Below are 17,161 nucleotides of genomic sequence, written 5' to 3'. Positions count from 1 at the left end.
CACCTGTAGCCTCTACTGTCCCTGTGAGTCTAGTCGCTGGCACGCTGACTGACTTCCATATATGGGTTGCTTCTGCCAGGGTTGCAGAGTTTGGCTTAGTAATTCTAATGATTTGCTAAGGTTTCTAAAACACAGAAGAGTTCGATGTCCTTATAACTTGTATATGTTTCTGAAAAATCCTGTGTATATTATCACCTTTAGGTAATACTTAGGCTTATATAGTTCTTTCATTATTTTCATAGTACCAGGGCCTGAGCCCAGGGCCTCACACATTAGGCAAGAGCTTTGCAGCACCCAACGACACCCGCCTGCAGCCTCCAGCCCTCATTTTATCTTTTGGTTTGAGACGGTCTAAGTTGCTCAGACTGACCTTAACGCACTTGGTAGACTAGGCTGAACTTGCAGAGTGGCAGAGGTCATAAGCCTGCCCCGCCAGGCTTGACTCCTTGGTTTGTTTCTAACTTGGTTTGCAGAAGGAAGGCCCACACAGCTTTACGTGTTTGTCTGTGGGCCTCTTGCCCCAAGTGGCACTTGTGCCCACTGATGGCCATAAAAGGAAGTGTCAGAACGTGGAACAGGGGGACTCCAGAGTGCAGCATAATTTATAGGGCTTCTTCTGGGACCCAGAGTGCTACAGCCAAGACTAGTGTTCACATACCTTCAGCAAGATTAACTGTTAACCTTGGTACCTGAGCCTCCTGCCCCACTATAACTTCCCTTACAAAGCTGGCTCTCAGCTCTAGAGCTGCTGTGTGTGTTCTTGGGTGGGGCCACCAGGCTCACCCTTGCATCACCTTAATGTCAGAGCTGACACTTTCCCAAGGAAGGAATGTAACAGAACTGCTGTGTCCTGAGGATGCTGCCCATAAGAGGACCTGTAAATGGAACATGCCCACGAGGTCTCCAGCAGAAAACACCAGCATGTTGGCTGACTTGAAACTTCCCATCATCTTCGGAACAAGACCATTCCCTTTCTTGCTGGGCTGTGGCATTTGTATCTGTTGGTCTGTTTCTCCTTGGTCTCCATCCTCTTCCCCACTGCCATCTTGCAATGGCTCAGTCCTGCTTATCCTCATCATCAGGCCATGAGTCTGTAGTGGAGCTAGGTAAGGACTTGTCCACTGACAGCTTCAAGGGCAGGGGCTCTTTGTTTTGCTTTAACATAACTTCTTTATTGAATATTTGGGAATTTCACATCATGTACCTCCCACCTCCCAGTCCCTTCATATCCTTCCCCCACTTTGCAGTGGTTCCCCAAGTGAAAATTTAAATAAAAATCAAACCAAAACAAAGAAAAACAAACAACAACATCTCTTTGCTCCTCCATCTTTCTCCCTCTCTCTAACACCTCTTCATGGCATTGGGAGCCAAGGAGTACCACACAGCATACCCTTTTGTCCAATCATTGATTTGCTTGCAAATTCATTGCAACGAGTCACTGGTTTGGCTCAAGGCCTCTGCTTTCTGGTACACCATCATCACTGGATCCTCACTGAAACTCCTCTTAGATCTCTTGCAGCCGCACTGAATCATGGAGATCCTGCAGTTATCGGTCCACAGGACCAGCCCCCTCACAAGCTCCAGCAGGTCCTAGACAGGGTAGATGTTAGGGTGGACCAACCCAAGGAATAGCTGTAGGCCTGGGTGGTAATTGAACTGGCCAGTCCAGGCCACTGAGGCTGCCCCACTCAGGCAAGGGGCTCCCATACCCATGCCATCAGGATCAGCTCTCCCCTACCCATGGGGAGGGGTGGGGCCATCACTCCCATGTGCAGGGGAACCAGCTCTCTTGCTGCAGCATCCAGTGAGGGGCAGAGCCAGCTATATCAGGGCCAGCAAAGGGCAGGGCTGGGTCAGCATAGAAGGGCAAGCACTCTTATGGCATTATCATCATCTGTGTCCTACATGACCATGGTCATCTACAGTATCTGAGCATTGTCACTAAAGGCTGCATTCAGATATGAGGCAAAGCAGTCTACAACTCCTGTCTTCACTCCTCAAACAGGAAAAATTCCTCAAGTTACAAAAATCCCCATTATGTGAGTCTTAGTTGGAGGTACCTCCTGAAGCTGAAGGAAACAGGTATCTCCTTTCTATGTGGACCTGTGACCCCAAGACAGTGTATCACAAAAGCATGGACATACATATGTATGCACACACATAACACTCTGAATCTCCCTCAGGACCAGCTGGGAAGTGTTTTCCATGGAGGCGCTGGTACCTACCTGCTCACTGGGAGCAGAGGACAGACCTGAGGGAATGCTAAGGGCACAGACAGTCAGAACTGAGTGTCCTACTGCCTTTCTAGCTTACTCCACCCTAGTTCTCCAGCCTTCTCTTCGACTTCTTGACTTCCTCTCTTGACTTCTACCAAGTTCCATTTTTGGTTTTGGTGGGTGACTGTGAGCAGAGACTCTTTATAATTCACTAACTAACCCAGCCTGGACTCCCATGATGACCAACTCTAAAAGCTCTGATCTTCATTCTGCTTTGTTGGTACCCCTGAGTTTCTAAAAGGGTCTCCCAGAATTCATCTCAATGACAGCAATGTGTATGTATGAATGTGTGTCTACAGTACATAACACAGCGCAGGCAGATAAAGATATTTTAATTATAACAGCATGGATAACAAGAGCAACTCTGATGCAGCTCTGCCACTGTGAGCAACCGGGTTCTCTAGCACTACCACAGTCCACTCCGTCTGTGACCAGCAATCTGAGAAGCCTTAGGCCCGTTGCTTAGCACTGGAAGACCAGTTGAAGATGGCCACTTACTCGCCTTTGTCTTTCTGAGTTAGACAACGAAACACAAGACAATAGAGAATGCTGGCTCACTGTGATCGTACAGGAGTCACCTTACCAGCTCATTTCCCAAAGTTGACAACGTGTTTGGTAAGGAGTTTGCATGCACACAGAGCAAGAGCATCTCTTACTGGCAGAGTCTAGTTCAGCTGAACTTTGAAGCAATATGACCTCAGAATGCTTGTTCCATTGCTTCTGGCTTCAATCCCAGCAATGCTCACGCCGTCACTTTTCACGTGGGTAAATCCACTGCAAAGCAGAAGGACATGCCAGGCATTAACTTGGGATAAAAGCAAGTGCTTACATAGAAAAGCTTTCACATGAGAACGGAGCCCAGCCTCACCTTCACGACCCTCTCCAGCCCACTGCCACCCACCCGTGTCCTCTGGGCTTCGATGGGAAATGCTAACCCATTCTTCAGTGGGTGGACTGTGTCAGGTCCCTCCTGGCAGTGCTGCCAGAATCTCAATGATTCTAATGTGCTGAGAAACACAAGGGGCAGTGGCCCAGATGTGCCTTCATTATACTAAGTGCATCTCTACCAGAATTTACAAGGAACCCATGGTGGTCAAAGGTGGTGTGCCCACAAGAGCTCCCAGGACTGACTGTTTTTCACAAGGCCTTTTCAAGGTCTAACCCTGGTTTGGCCACATGTTCTCTGTGGATTATGCACAAAACATCTAAATCTCTCAGCCATTTCATTTGCAAAGCGTGGGTAATGCTAACACAGGCTGGCTTTGCACAGTGTAGGAGACAGCATACAGCGCACAGTGAGAGCTGGAAATCAGCTTTGTGGCTTTTTGTTTTGGTAGCAGAAAAAGAAACATGATGTTCACAGTGGCTCATCCTGAGACCCAGTTAATGAGGCTGGACTTACACGGACTCTCTCCAATATTTCCTTTAGAATCATTCCTTTGAACAGATGTGATGTGCACATCTGGTCTCAGCTATTCAGGAGAAGGAGGTGGGAGGACCACTTGACACAGGAAGTTCAAGGCCAGCCTGGGCAACACAACAAGACTTGTTCCAAAAGAAAGAAAACCAACTGCTTTACCACTTTACGGACACAGGGCAGGAGAACAGACATTTACCTGGCCCATCTGTGAGATCCTCCAAGCAGATGATAACAGCTCTTGAGGACAGGGCACGTATTCTTCTTATCCCACAAATAGACACGCAAGGACAGGTCCAAGGAAGAGGTGATGACATGGTTAGGGTCCTTGAAATGAAGTCAAATGAGGCATGGCTGTGGATTCCCAAGAGTGGAAAGCATGTCTTGGGCAGGAGGTGCTACACTCACCACCCACATGGACGTGATGGGCCTCTGGTGGTCCTGGAAGGCCACCAGCTGCAGGCCGTGTATGTTGAAGAGCACCAGCTCTGACATGGAGGCCAGCAGGATCACGTGGGAGCCGTGGCCCTGCATGAGGTGAGGAGTCATAGTGCCCGGCAGGGGGAAGCTGGCCAGCTGTTGTGCTTGGGAGAATAAAAACACACAGGTTGCTTTTCAGGCCGGGATAAGTGCCTCACCCAGGGATGCAGTCTGCTGAACTGCATGGCTTTGCAGTTAGAAGAGCTCTGCTCCCGAGCCAATTGTTCAGACCCCAAATCCCAGTCCAGTAGCAGCAAAATGCTGGGGTGCTGCCACCCACACAGGAGGGGACCATGGGCACGGAATTTACATCTGAAGCCCGGGACTACACAGGGAGCAGCAAGTCGTAAGCACCCACCACTCGGTACATGAAATCACGCAGTAAAGTTTCCAGGATACTCAGTTCCTATGTCCTCGAAAGGGAGGAGAAAATGTCCTAGAGGAACCATGAGGAGCCTGTCCTAAAGCACCAAACTGCAGGCTGTGGCCAGCACGGGGACCTTACCCTGGATGCTCACTCTGTCCCTGGACTCGCTGGCCTTTAAAATGAAGGTAGTGATGACCAGGTGCACGCCACTCTCATCTTTATGCATCACCATCAGCCTGGCTGCCTCGGCGGGAGCCCAACAGGCTTTGGAACTCAGCCTGACAGGGAGGGTGGTGGAGACAGGAAAGCTGTCTTCTAACGGGTGGAGCAAGGGCTGAGTGAAGAACACCTGGGGAAGCACCCCACACGGTCACAGAGTGGCGAGGGACCCAGAGCTCCCAAAGCCCTCCAGCCCTGGCTGACTTCAGCCTCTGGCAGGACTGTCTTCAGCAGCTGGCTCCCCACATACCCACACCCTCTACACTGGGCCTTACAGGGCAGTCCAAGTCATTTTAATGTCCCCTTTCTGGACTGTGGGCTGCAGCATCCCATGTCCTCGTACCTAACTGACTGCTATTCTCTAATGAGTTGCTTCCATGGCTACCAGGTCTTTTGCCGTGCCCCATTAGCTCTTACTTCTGTGGTCTCGCTTTCAGTTTAGATCTGGCATTCGGTAAGGGTCACGCCTCTGGCAAACGACTAGACATCTCTGTGCCTATGAGCCAGGGCGCAGTCAGAACTTTGTGACTAGCAGGGCATCCTTCCTGACCACAGTGCCAGAGGCACAGCAGACCTCCCCCCCCTCCCCGCAAACACACACACACACACACACTCTCTCTCTCTCATCCTGTGCTCTCCTCCCCCCCCCCCCGCAAACACACACACACACACACACACACTCTCTCTCTCTCATCGTGTGCTCTCCTCCCCCCGCCCCCCCTCCCCCCCGCACTGGGCCTCACTGATCCACTGTCTTCACACCATCCTCAGCACCCCAGCCAGCTCTTTAGGAGCATCCTGGTGGAGATGCCCAAGCCCAAACTTGTCCAGAGCTGACTTTTCCCTCCCCAGCAGAGAGCTGGTCCTGCCAGATCATAGCACAGAGCAGAGACAGGCAGGGGCTGGGCTTCCAGGAAGAGAGGCACACTCCTGCCTGGTCACAGGGCTTGGACCTCTGATGGTGGTCGAAGAACCTGTGGCTTGCAGTCTCAGGGTCCAGGCTCTTTAGCCACATCCTGTGGGTGTTGGTGGGGTTTTTTTTTTTTTTTTTTTTTTTTTTTTTTAATTCTTTTAATCTTTGTGGGGCCTGCCACCCAGCTCCCCAAATAAGCCATGGAGGCTTATTCTTACTTGTGAATGCCTGGCCATAGCTTGGCTTGTTTCTTGCTAGCTTTTCTTAACTTAAATTGTCCCATCTACCTTTTGCCTCTGAGTTTCTATCTTTCTCTATTTCTGTATACCTTTCTTTCCTTCTTATTCCATGTCTGGCTGTGTGGCTGGCCCCTTCTTTTCTGGCTCCTTGAACTCCTCTCTTGCCAGATGTCTCCTCCTTTTTATTCTCTGTCTGCTGGCTCTGCCTATACTTTCTCCTGTCTTGCTATTGGCCGGTCAGCTCTTTATTAGACAAAGTAACACAGCTTCACAGAGTTAAACAAATGCAATGTAAAAGAATCTTTGCAACACTAAACCAGTGTTCCACAGCATAAGCAAATGTTTATACTCCACAGCAACCTCCCACTGCATTAGGCTTACCAGGGACAGTGTTCCCCAGGCACTGACCTTTAGGCCTAAGTCTGACCCTTTTGCCAACACAGACACCCACTTTTGGTCAGGTGAGCACGCGAGGCTCACAGAGGTGCGAGGAAATGTGGCCACTTTGGAGATCACTTGCAGCTGAGGCACTGTCAGAGTATAGAGGTTCCCGTCAGCACAGGCTACCTGGAACGGAAAGCAAGTAACAATAGCAATTACCACAGTCTTCTGAAGGAGCTGTGCCCTGCCCTTGCCCTGCCAAAGGGTGGGCACAGCCCACAGCAATGTAAGTCTTCAAGCAGAGCCCTAGGCCCCTGCAGGAGCTTGGCATGTGACCCTCCAGTGCCCTTCCAGTCAATGACAGAGTCAGCCTGCCTATGTGTTAGACATTTACGATTCTTCTCACACTGACGGCAATTTAAAAGGTCAAAAGAAAATGTGTACTGGGTTGGGAAGATCTGCCAGGGGTGCAAATGTCACTACAGTTATTGCTACACTGAGTGTTCCTGCCTTGACACTACACGCATGCAGGCATACATTCAGGGGATGCCTAAAAATAGAATTAATAGGTCAAAGTTAGCATATAAAAAATGTTTCACAAAAACAACCAGCAAACTCTGGAAACTAATTTCAAGCACATTCCCACCTAATGTAGAAAAATAAACATTTCAAGACTTTTGGGTAAGGTCCCATACAGACTGGGCCTCCTGCCTGTGACCTGGTGAAGGGTGAGAATCAGAACAGTTAGATGCCATTCCAAACTCACAAAGGTAGTGATAACAGCTGAGAGCATGGAGGAAGAGCAACAGCTGGGCACCGGAAAGACAACCAGCTCCAAGCACGGCTCTGTGCGTGCGTGCGTGTGTGTAAGCTAAAGCCTTATTGAAAGTAAGCCAGTCCTTGTATGGTGACCTTTCTTATTCTCAAGACAAGCCCGCAACCCTCACATCCAGCTGCAGGTGTGGGTGACAGCGTGATTTCCCCAGTCAATGCTCTAAAAGACTCATCATGTCACTGTATGATGCAGGGGGCATTATCCAGGAACTGTGGTTTGAGGGAAACTTCCGGAGAGGAAACCCAAGTCAGGGAGCCTGCATTTAACCGCTGCAACCCCAGGGTGAGAGCCCTTGAAGGCAGCTGTAGAGGCAACAGGAAGGACAGACACCGTCAAGCTGAAAAACAGGAGCATCAGGAATGGAATCCCAGTGAAGGTTGACAGTCCCACCCTTGATGGTCAGGAGTCAAGTTCCCCATAAAAACCTGGTAAGAATGGATGAGTGAAGAAAGACTTCAGCACACAGGGAAGCAAGCCTGTGTGGCTATAAAACCACAAGAACACAGAGCAGGTTCCCACCACAGGAGAGGAATGCCAGAAAGCAGGGTCTGCCGTGAAGAGGGATCCAGAATCCTCCCACCACAGTGGCTTAGACAAAGAGGTGGTTAGGCCCTGCGGGGCTCCCCAGAGTGGGATCACTCACCATCAAGAAGGGGCCCTCTGGGTGGCCACAGGCCTCCATGGATGAGCAGGAGGTCCGCAGGAAGAAGGAGGCCCACTTGGACCCTGTATCCGCTTTCCAACTGATGATCAAACCCTGTGTGTCCACTGTGACAACCAGCTGCAGCAGAGGGTAGGCCACCAGAGTCACCAGGGGAGCAGGCTGCACAGGGCTGGACCAGATCTCTGTGCCCTGGCAACGACAAAATCAACGTAACTGACTGGCCTAGGGGCCCGTTTATTTCATAGCTACACATTATTTTCATGAGTCAGCACACTCTAGCAGGTTGCACGGCACACTCTAGCAGGCTGCACGGCACACAGGAACACAGGTAAAAATCCCCGGTGCTGTGAGAGGGAGTTTCTAGATTAGGTTAACCGAGCTGATACCATTTGATGAGCTGGGGTCCTGGGCTGCTCTCGGGGATCTGAGACCCTCTTCTGACCCCTGTGACCTCACAGACACGCAGCAAACCATCACAAAATGCATAGGGGATCCAGTATCTGGGTATGAAAGAAGGGGAATTATGAAAACAAGCAAAATAAGCCAGGCATGGTATCTCAGGCCTACAATCCCAATGTCAGGGAGGAAGGGGCAGGAAGATTGCTGTAAGTTCGAGGCCGGCAAAATCCAACCTGGTATCAAAAAGTTAAAGAAAAAGGCAGGAGAAAAGCCAAACTGTTAACAGCTAATTTGAAGGATTAGGGAAAGGGATAGAGACTGTTTGTTAATTTGAACTGACTAGGTTTTTATTGTTATTTAAAGTGACATTAGGCCCCCATGATAAACCAGGAATTGAACCCCAAGCCTCATATATGCCAGGTAAATGCTGTCCACTGAGCTAAAGTCCCATTTTTGTTTTAGGAGTTTTAAGGCACAAAAACACACAAAGAAGCCAGCTGTGGGTCACAAACCCTCAGTCTCCTCCAAAGAGCACATGCAAATACTGTGCTACTGGGAAGCAAGTTTCGATGCAACACAGCACCAGTGAGTCTTTAAGGAAGGAATTACAGCTGAAGATCTGCTCATGGATAGCACTAAGGCTGCGAAGCCAGGCCAGATGGTGGGAAGGGCTACTGGCAGCCTGAGGTGTCCCATGCTGGGAAAAATGGAGTGCTAATTCAAGGTCTGCTACACCATGGCCTGCCTGCAGCCACACGGGCTGCTGAGTATTTTTGTATTTGGTTTTAAAACAGACTATTTAATGAAATCATGCATTATTAGAGAATGCTATTCTCTCCTGTTTATACACTGTCTGTAGCTCCTTTGGGGTCACAGCAGCAGAGTTAAGTAGTTAGTTATGACAGAGATTCTGGCCTAAGAGGAGTAAAATATTTATGGTCTAGTTGTGGCCCAAACAGCAAGGCACTCCATGTGTGTACGTGTGTGTGTGCACATCCATGAGGCAGAAGGAGCAGCCTGCCAGTTCTAGGCTAGCTTGGGTTACAGAGTGAGATCCTGTCTCAAAGCAAACAAACAAACAAACAAACAAAAACCACTTTAAAAGTCTTCTGTTTTTACATCTGCACCAGCCTAACAAAGTTTAAAATTCTAGGGCAGCTGTCCAGTTTGATGTTCACACTTGGGGATGACCAAAAGCTGTCATCTTGCAAAACTGCCTGGTTGGGCAGCGTGAGTTCCAGCATGGAGGCTCATGACTAAGCGGCTTGCAGTAAATGTGAGAAATGGTAAAACAGCTGTCATTCCAGGCACAGGGTATAACAACCCCCACCACCACTGGCAAAGTTTGGTCCAAGAGGAAGCTGACCATGTGTCACGTGAGATAGGTTACATTCAAATTTCATAAGCCCCTCCTCCACCCATGTTTGCTATTAGAATGTCCTCCTGGTGACAGCTGATGGCAGAGCTCACATTTCTCATCTTCAAACTGGGGCTCCTACTCTGCATTAAGATGATCAAATCAAAGACATAGTAGGGACCCTTCCCTCCCCAGGGGACAGGTCACCTGATGAAGATCCCAGGCACGCACGGTACAGTCTGAAGACACAGTGCAAACCACAGACCTTGCCATTTCATCAAAGCGGTACTCGTGGGGTGAGATGTAGGCCAGCTGATCTATCTTCCCTGGAAGACAGCACACGCACAGATAGACTCAGATATGGTACACAACTGTTCCTCTTCTCCAGTTTCAGGACACAATGAGTGCTTGCTTAGGGTACACGAAAGAGACGGGAGTAATTCATACCCAGGCAGCCAAAGGGTGAGCTTTCCCTAGAGCAGAACCCAGTTATAACCAGAGGCCTGGCTTGTCCTATTTGAGTTTTTCAGTCCACTCTGAAAAGGAGGTGACACCCATTCCTTCCTCCCATGACACAGCACAGATAACACAGCATCCAGCAAGACCCACATTAGCTGAGATGCCAAGACTCCCTGAGATTTGACCAGAAGAGGGGTGGGCAGTGGAGCATGGCTACTACACTCATACCTTCGTGCCCAGAAATAGCTTTGCTGATGAAGTCCCGTGGCCTCCCAGCTTCCACGCGGAACTCCAGTTCAGACCGGCAGAAATAGTACTGCCTCCATGTCTGCGTGCCCAGGACCACTGGGAAGGAATTGCAGGAGGCCCATCGTCTCAGACACAGCTGCCTGAAAAACAGAGGCAAGCTTAGGCAGGATACAGCAGTCTGGTTTCTGAAGCCAGGTGATGTAGCTCTGAATTCTGGCCTTACCTCTTTCTGGCTTTGAAACCCTGGATAACTCACTGTCCCTAATGAGTCCTCAACTTTCTCCTGTGTCAAACAGGGCGGGGCTAATGAATGGTGACATGTCAACCACGCTGTACTTTTTATGTGACAAACTGCCTTCAGAAAGGTAGCCCTCGGGAGAAGGTACTCACCATCAACCTACACCTGGGGACACAGAGCCTAAATAGACAGCTGGCATTCAGGAACCTGCTTTTGTAAGTCTCCAACTGTTTGTGTCACACTGTCCATTTGCCCATTCAGTTCCTTGGCACGTTTTGTTACCTGTTGCCAGGGACATATACAGGGCCATATCTCCTCCTTAGGCTCATCTATTTATCATTAGATAACATACTAATTTACATGTCTGATCTCAGTCTACTCTGCCTGATGTTATCGGTCATTCAGCTTTTTTCATCGCTGTTTGCATGTATATCTTCTTCCACATTCTTACTGTCAACATATCTATGTCTTTTAATCCAAAGTGTGTCTCAGAGCCGGGGACACAACTCAATTGTAGAGTGCTTGCCAAGCATGCACACTGGGGCTTAGTGGATTTGATCTCCAAATCCTGTAACAAAAACAAAGCAAGCTAAGTATATCTCATGTGTATAGCATTAAGTTGGACTATTTTTTTCCTTTGTCAATTTTATCTATCTCTGCCTTTTCATTAGGTTGTGTAATCATATCTTTGTTATTTTAATGCTTTCTTGTCTTACCCCCCTCATTTAACTACTATCATATTTTGTGTTAAGTACGGTCATACGTGCCGTTTCAATTTCTTTGTCATTTCCTCCACCATATTTTTTAGTTACTTGTTAGTGGTTGACTCAAAGATCATAACTTAAGAGTTTGATACATCAGCAGCTGCAACAGTCAGTTCATCCATTCAGACAATTTCTTGGAGTCACATACTGGGCAAGACCTACCTTTACCTAAATTACCTATGACTACTTACAAGTCAGTTCTCCAAAGAGTAGATAGAAGAATGGATCCCAATGGAGGTCTGCTTCAAAACTGACTGGGATTGTTTTTCTAATCAATATTAGTTATAAAGCTACTACAGAGCAACCAACAGAACAGTGCTCTATGATGCTGAAAATGGAGTATGATAAGATAACCTTGAAATAACCAGGAATTCCAGGGTGCCACTGTCATCCTACATAAGAGCAAAGACTCCCTCCCAGCTGTGAGGAAGCTTCACACTTGAACAGTTGTTCTCCATTAAGAGTGAAAATCTAACGCCTACCTGTTAAGGGCCCTACATTCAGCCAGAGGTAGGAGAGGGCTGTTAGTTTTATCTTAGTATAAAACAAAAGACAACAGGTTCCACAGAGGAATAAATTAGAGGGGCTTTAAAATTTAATGTTTTAAATATTTCTGTTTTCAATAGTGATTCTTTTCATTTTATACAATCTTAGCTTCTTATGCTGTTGTACTGTTAGAAGTAGTCTGAGTTGGGCATGTTGGCACATGCTTCCAATTCCAGCACCCGTGCTCTTCCTTCACTTACCTCCACAGTTCCCTGGTCATTGATACCTCATTCCAGACCTAGAATAAGGACACAGAAAGACAGTACCTGGTCAGTCAATATGTATTAAGCGCCTAGCTTGCCAAAGCCCACGGAGGGGACAAAGAACAAAACCAACCCAGTTTCTGCATTCAACATGGCTCAACCTGGTGCATTAAAAACAACAGATAATTAAAACCCACCAAATGATGAAAAGGAAGAGACTCAATGGGGATTGATGAGTCAGGGCCTAGGGGCTCAGAGAAACAATAACTAATCAAGTAGTGGACAGTTGTTCTAGAGCAGTGTAAGGAAACACACTAGGTGTACAAATGACTACTCATAATTATGAAAAGGACAGTTTAGTAATTTGCCTCAGTTAGAGCATGAGGCTTTGGTTGAAGAACGAGGAAAAGGAGCTGACTGGGTGGCTTCTGCTACTCCTAAACGTCTCCATGTAAAAATACTGACAGCTACTTGAACATTTTCAATGGGGGAGAGTACTGAGGCCAAGCTGTGTTTAAGTAAGATCTCGCTGCTTGCTGTGAACTGGAAATGACTTCAGATGTCTTAGGGATGTCACATGGTCCAATGACAACAGTCTTCCAGGGCAGATACTACGCTCTCACGTCTCTCTGCAGAGGTATCTGCAAGATGCCTAGGATGCCTGAGTGTGCTGTTGCATGACTGTAATCAGAGCACTTGGGAGGTGGAAGCAGGGTGATGAGGGGTTTAAAGTCATCCTCGGCTGCATAGCTAGCTCAAGGCCAGCCTGAATTGAGACTCTAACTCAAAAAAATTAAAAAAGAAAAAAAGAAGTCTTTTCATCCAGTAATGATGTAATTTTGCAAAATCAAAGCAAGCAAAGATCTAAGCATGTTCCCATTGAAAGCCAACTGGGATGTCAGTTCTCAAATAGAAAATGTAACGTGTGGTGTGCTTTACCAAACAAATGCTAGCCATCTTCAAGATTACTGACCTTATTTATTTAACTTACAAGTACATTGTAACCACGAAAAGTTGGCAATACCAAAGGGCAGAAGGAACTTCTCTTTCAACTCTGTCTCTAAACTGTGCCAGCCTACTATGGAGAAACAGCTGGGGACTCAAGCCCTGCATGTGACTCCCCATCACCTCAGAGATGTCACCTTGTGATACTCGGTTTCTTGACCATAAACACGGGAGTGAAACTCAGTAGTTTCCTAGACTTACTTAAAACTGTCCTCGCAGACTCGGACCTGTGTGCTCTCTGGGCTGAGAAGTGCCTGGGGAAGGTGAGGGCCTCGTCTTCCCTCCCCACCAGGACCTCGTGCTGGTAACTGGGCACTTTTGCTTATATTCTGCTTCTAAATTTAGCACTGGACCACACTGGTTCCATATAGGAAACCAAATTTGCCCAGGTGTTCCCAAACTCTGCCAGGTCCTTAGCCACCTACAGTACACCCTACTTCTGTCATTTTTAGAGGGACCTGGGGCATGGGATAGAAATTGGGACAAGACTTTAATAAAATGCCTTTTTACTTAAAAAAAATAAATAAATAAGAGGCAAAAGTGGCCTTCTGTGTAATGTGTTACATTAACTAACCCATTCCTTTTCAGAGGAAGAGATCATTTACTCATTCATTAGGTGATTGTGGTAAAATCCCACAAGGCAGGAATAAGGCCACTACCACAATTTTTGAGCCAAATTTAAAGCAAGCTTTATCAAATACTGGCCAGGATGATGGACACTGGCCAGGACCATACCTGGAATTCCCAGAGAATGGCACTGGATTACAATAGACAGGAGCTTCTAAAGCCAGGCCCCACAAGGCTACGCACTTCCCTCCTGTGTCCAATAAGGGGCAAGCATACATCCTAACATACTTCCTGCCCACGTGTGATCAAACACATCCTGTGAAGCTGGGTCAACCAACCTTGTTTACGGCATTGAAAACACGTGACTTGTTATCTCACATGAACATCAGCCCCCAGCACTTCAGGAAGTTACCTGTCCTTGGGCAAAAGTGGAGCTTACAGGTTAGAGGCAGTTCTGTCTATAGAGATCTAAGCACGGTAATTTAAGCTTAAAACATAACTTTAGCCATCGCAACTGATAAACCAAGATGTCAAACAGCTGTCGTAGGCTGACAGTCATGGCCTCTATTTTCTCTCCAGAGCGTGGTAGGGACAAAGTGTAGAAGACAACACATTTACATAAGACAACACATTTACAAACAGTGGCCATATGAGGTAAGTTCTCAGGCTCACAACGTTTTGGCAACAGATAGGAACAAGATGCAGTCCCCAAGAAGTGTTACAGTGTAGCAATGGAAAGAAGTGGTTAGAGACACGGTCACACTACAGCAGGTTTAAAAGCCAACAGTGGCAGACAGGCTGGTCCAGTGCATGGCTAGCAAGGTCCTTGGTGTATTCCCCAGAACTACAAAAGAAAAAAATTAGGTGACCCCTATCCATACACTCAGGTCTAGGACCTTCAGCCTCACTGCCAGATGTCAACTCTGGGTCCTTTGATGAAGTCTGACGCAAAGCTGACAACATCTGAATGAACAGTATTGGTATCTTTCTGTAGGTAAACTGAACTGGGTTGAAATCGCGTATCTAAGTGCTTTGTTCAGGCAAGAATTTGTCTAACCTTATGAACACTAATTAACGTAAGGAAGACACTAAAATTCAAGGCATGCACTGGGTACTTGGGATAAGCACTGAAGATAGTTTAGCATCTTTTCTGTCACAGTTCAATACCTTACACTAATACTGATTTTTGTCTTTTGTATTGAGTCCCTGAGAGGAAGCGCACAGCAGGGCATAGATAGAGCACATGACAAGCAGGACAGGGGCGCGGTCAAGAAGGCAAGGGGTAAGTGGTGAAGAGGCGCCACCCCAGGCCACCGGACAAGGGAGGGAGCCCATGGCAAAGCCAATCCCTGGAGGGGACACCCGGGAGCGCGGCGGTGGGGCGACTCCGCCAAACCTCACCTTGTTCACCTGCGCAGCGCGCAGCAGGTCCCGGGCCTCCAGGAAGGAGAAGACGTGCAGCAGCTCGTGCGGACCAAGCTGTGCCGCCATCCTGCTCGCCACGCCCCAGCCCAGCAGCCTCTCTTCCGCCAGGGCTAGACAATCCCGCCCACGTGCGGAATTTGTGCTTGTTACTTCCGCTCCCGGGCTCGCCTTTCCCTGATCCTGCCCTAGCCCAGGCAACACTTGGCTTTTGGATACCACTGGTCTTGACCTTGGGTTTCTCTGCCTCTTCCCCTAAAATAAGCTTTTGTCCTTGTCCGGTCCTTACTTCAGCCTCCTCCGTGTATGCGATTCTGTATTGTTTTTATTACCATCCATGCCAGCACATGTGCATTCGGTCTTTTCCAGAAAAAGGTAGGACAAAGAGGAGGAAGCATGCATCTTCTATTATAATCAGTTGCTTTCTCTGCTATTTACCACAACTTATAGCTGCTGTTAAAACCACTCACAAGCCCTGTGAGGTTGGCACACACCTTTAATACCAGCACTTGGGAGGCAGAGGCAAGGCAGATCTCTTGAGCCTGGTGTACAGAGCTAGTTTCAGGACAGCCAAGCTGCACAGAGAAATGCTGTCTCACAAAACCACACACACACACACACACACACACACACACACACACACACACACACACACACCCATGCACACACGCACGCACATATGCAGGCACACATATACACCACCACCAGCAGCACCACCACAAAGCTTAGAAACAAATAAATTTAGCCTTAGAGGAGCGAAAATATTGAGTACTGTGTGTCTATAACGAATTCTTTTCTACTCCTCTAGGGATGGAGGGACAGCTGGAGCTGCCGAACCATTGCCAGGGCAACAACAAGTCCATACTCCCATCCTTGGCTATCGACAACCATTACTGCCACTGATGTGCAGGTGAAGACATTTCCCCAGGGAGTGTGAGAGCCAAAGTTACACTTTAAGTTTCAATTACTATGCCTAGGAGGTCCATGAAAGAAAAATGCCTCTGATCTGCAAGTCCCTTGCCCAAGGACAGAGAGTTCCTGAAATGCTGGAAGCTGTTGTTTACGGGAGACAACAAGCTGCATGTTTTTACTCTTCTAAACAAGTTTGTTTGACCCATCTACATCAGATGTGCTTGATCACATGTGGGCAGGAGGTAGGTAGGCAGGAAATATGTCAGGATGTATGCTTGCCCCTGATTGTAAATGCAATGAATTATAGATTTTCCTTCTTAAGCTGCTGCAAACTGTGATTCTGGGCCATTTCCCCGAACCTGGGTATGAACCTGATTGAAGCCCATCCACCTGGCTAGTATTTAATTAAAGCTTGCTTCAAATTTGGCTTTAAACTGTGGTAGTGGTCTTGGTCTTAATCAGTGGGATTAATAAGAGGGCCATACCTTTGCTAAACAAGATGAGACCTGTGTGGTACTGAAATGACCTCAGCAACACCATCTTGTTTTGACTACAGTTTGTGTTTGCTTAGATAGCTCTCAATCCTCTACAGCCTGCCCTCAACGAGCACATCTACCTTAGCGACTCATTTGAGATTTCCATGGCCTTGACCATGATCCAGATGCTTTAACTAAAATAATAAGCAAACTAAAATAATTTTAAAAATACACAAGTTAAAAAAGTGTGTGCTATGTCTAAAATAATTACTATGGTGTGCCTCAAACGAATGTTTGAAGGTTACCCTCACTAACTTTGACGTAATAGTGGTCTTTGTGGGATTTGTCTTTAAAAACTCTGTATCCCTGAGCTTGGACACCAAGAGATTTTTCAGATGCACAAGCCCACTTTAGTCTGGCCATCAATAAAAAGGACCTACAACTTTAACTGACTTAATCAGCATGGTTGTCAATAACTGTCTTCTTTGGATCGTTCCAGTGCACTGCAAACAGGATGTTTGAACATAGGAAAAAAATCTGATTCCTCCAGGGACAGAAATGATTGCTTTGAGTTTATGCCAGGCTGGGCAGAAGTGGTGGCCAAGAAGAATGTGGTGCAGAGAGCTAAGCTGATGGTTGCCTAGATTATGCCTAGGGAGCCCCAGGCTCCTGGTCACCTTCCCAACACATGCCACTCTCATCCTCGCTGTGGAGCTCCCAAACCCGGGACGACGGAGATGTGGCCCCACACACGGACCAGATGTGCACACATG

At 47.7% G+C, this 17,161-nt stretch overlaps 1 protein-coding gene across 3 annotated transcripts; it reads right to left on the bottom strand.

Moving 5' to 3' along the window:
- Nucleotides 1–1,540: 1,540 nt before the first annotated feature.
- On the bottom strand, nt 1,541–15,124 carry LOC127229244 (F-box/WD repeat-containing protein 12). Of its 3 annotated transcripts, none has more exons than XM_051194296.1 (11): nt 14,980–15,123; nt 12,004–12,041; nt 10,235–10,395; nt 9,755–9,873; nt 7,771–7,980; nt 6,320–6,478; nt 4,679–4,889; nt 4,102–4,277; nt 3,893–4,020; nt 2,933–3,050; nt 1,541–1,590 (listed from the first exon to the last, which is right to left on the bottom strand). In XM_051194296.1, the coding sequence occupies exons 1-10, from the start codon at nt 15,067–15,069 to the stop codon at nt 2,942–2,944; spliced, it is 1,401 nt and encodes a 466-aa protein (XP_051050253.1). In that variant the 5' UTR covers nt 15,070–15,123; the 3' UTR covers nt 1,541–1,590; nt 2,933–2,941. The 3 variants fall into 3 exon arrangements, 2 of the variants coding, with proteins under 2 accessions (XP_051050253.1, XP_051050252.1); XR_007835121.1 differs by lacking the exon at nt 1,541–1,590 and adding an exon at nt 3,679–3,803 and having other exon boundaries at nt 2,592–3,050; nt 14,980–15,124; XM_051194295.1 differs by lacking the exon at nt 1,541–1,590 and having other exon boundaries at nt 2,592–3,050.
- Between the last annotated feature and the right edge of the window lie 2,037 nt (nt 15,125–17,161).

The sequence above is a fragment of the Phodopus roborovskii genome, unplaced genomic scaffold (genome assembly GCF_943737965.1).
Source record: "Phodopus roborovskii unplaced genomic scaffold, PHOROB, whole genome shotgun sequence".
In the NCBI taxonomy this organism is placed as follows: Eukaryota; Metazoa; Chordata; class Mammalia; order Rodentia; family Cricetidae; genus Phodopus; species Phodopus roborovskii.
Note: the sequence above shows the minus strand (reverse complement) of the source record. Positions and strands in the feature narration are given on the sequence as shown.

What these genes read in the sequence shown, in the direction of transcription:
- LOC127229244 (XM_051194296.1), bottom strand. Translation starts at nt 15,069, where the DNA reads ATGGCGGCACAGCTTGGTCCGCACGAGCTGCTGCACGTCTTCTCCTTC. An exon ending in GTGCCTGGGATCTTCATCAG is followed by an intron (nt 7,981 to 9,754) that starts GTGACCTGTCCC and finishes TGTCGTTGCCAG; the next exon opens with GGCACAGAGATCTGGTCCAG. An exon ending in GGATCTCACAGATGGGCCAG is followed by an intron (nt 3,051 to 3,892) that starts GTAAATGTCTGT and finishes TCTGCTTTGCAG; the next exon opens with TGGATTTACCCACGTGAAAA.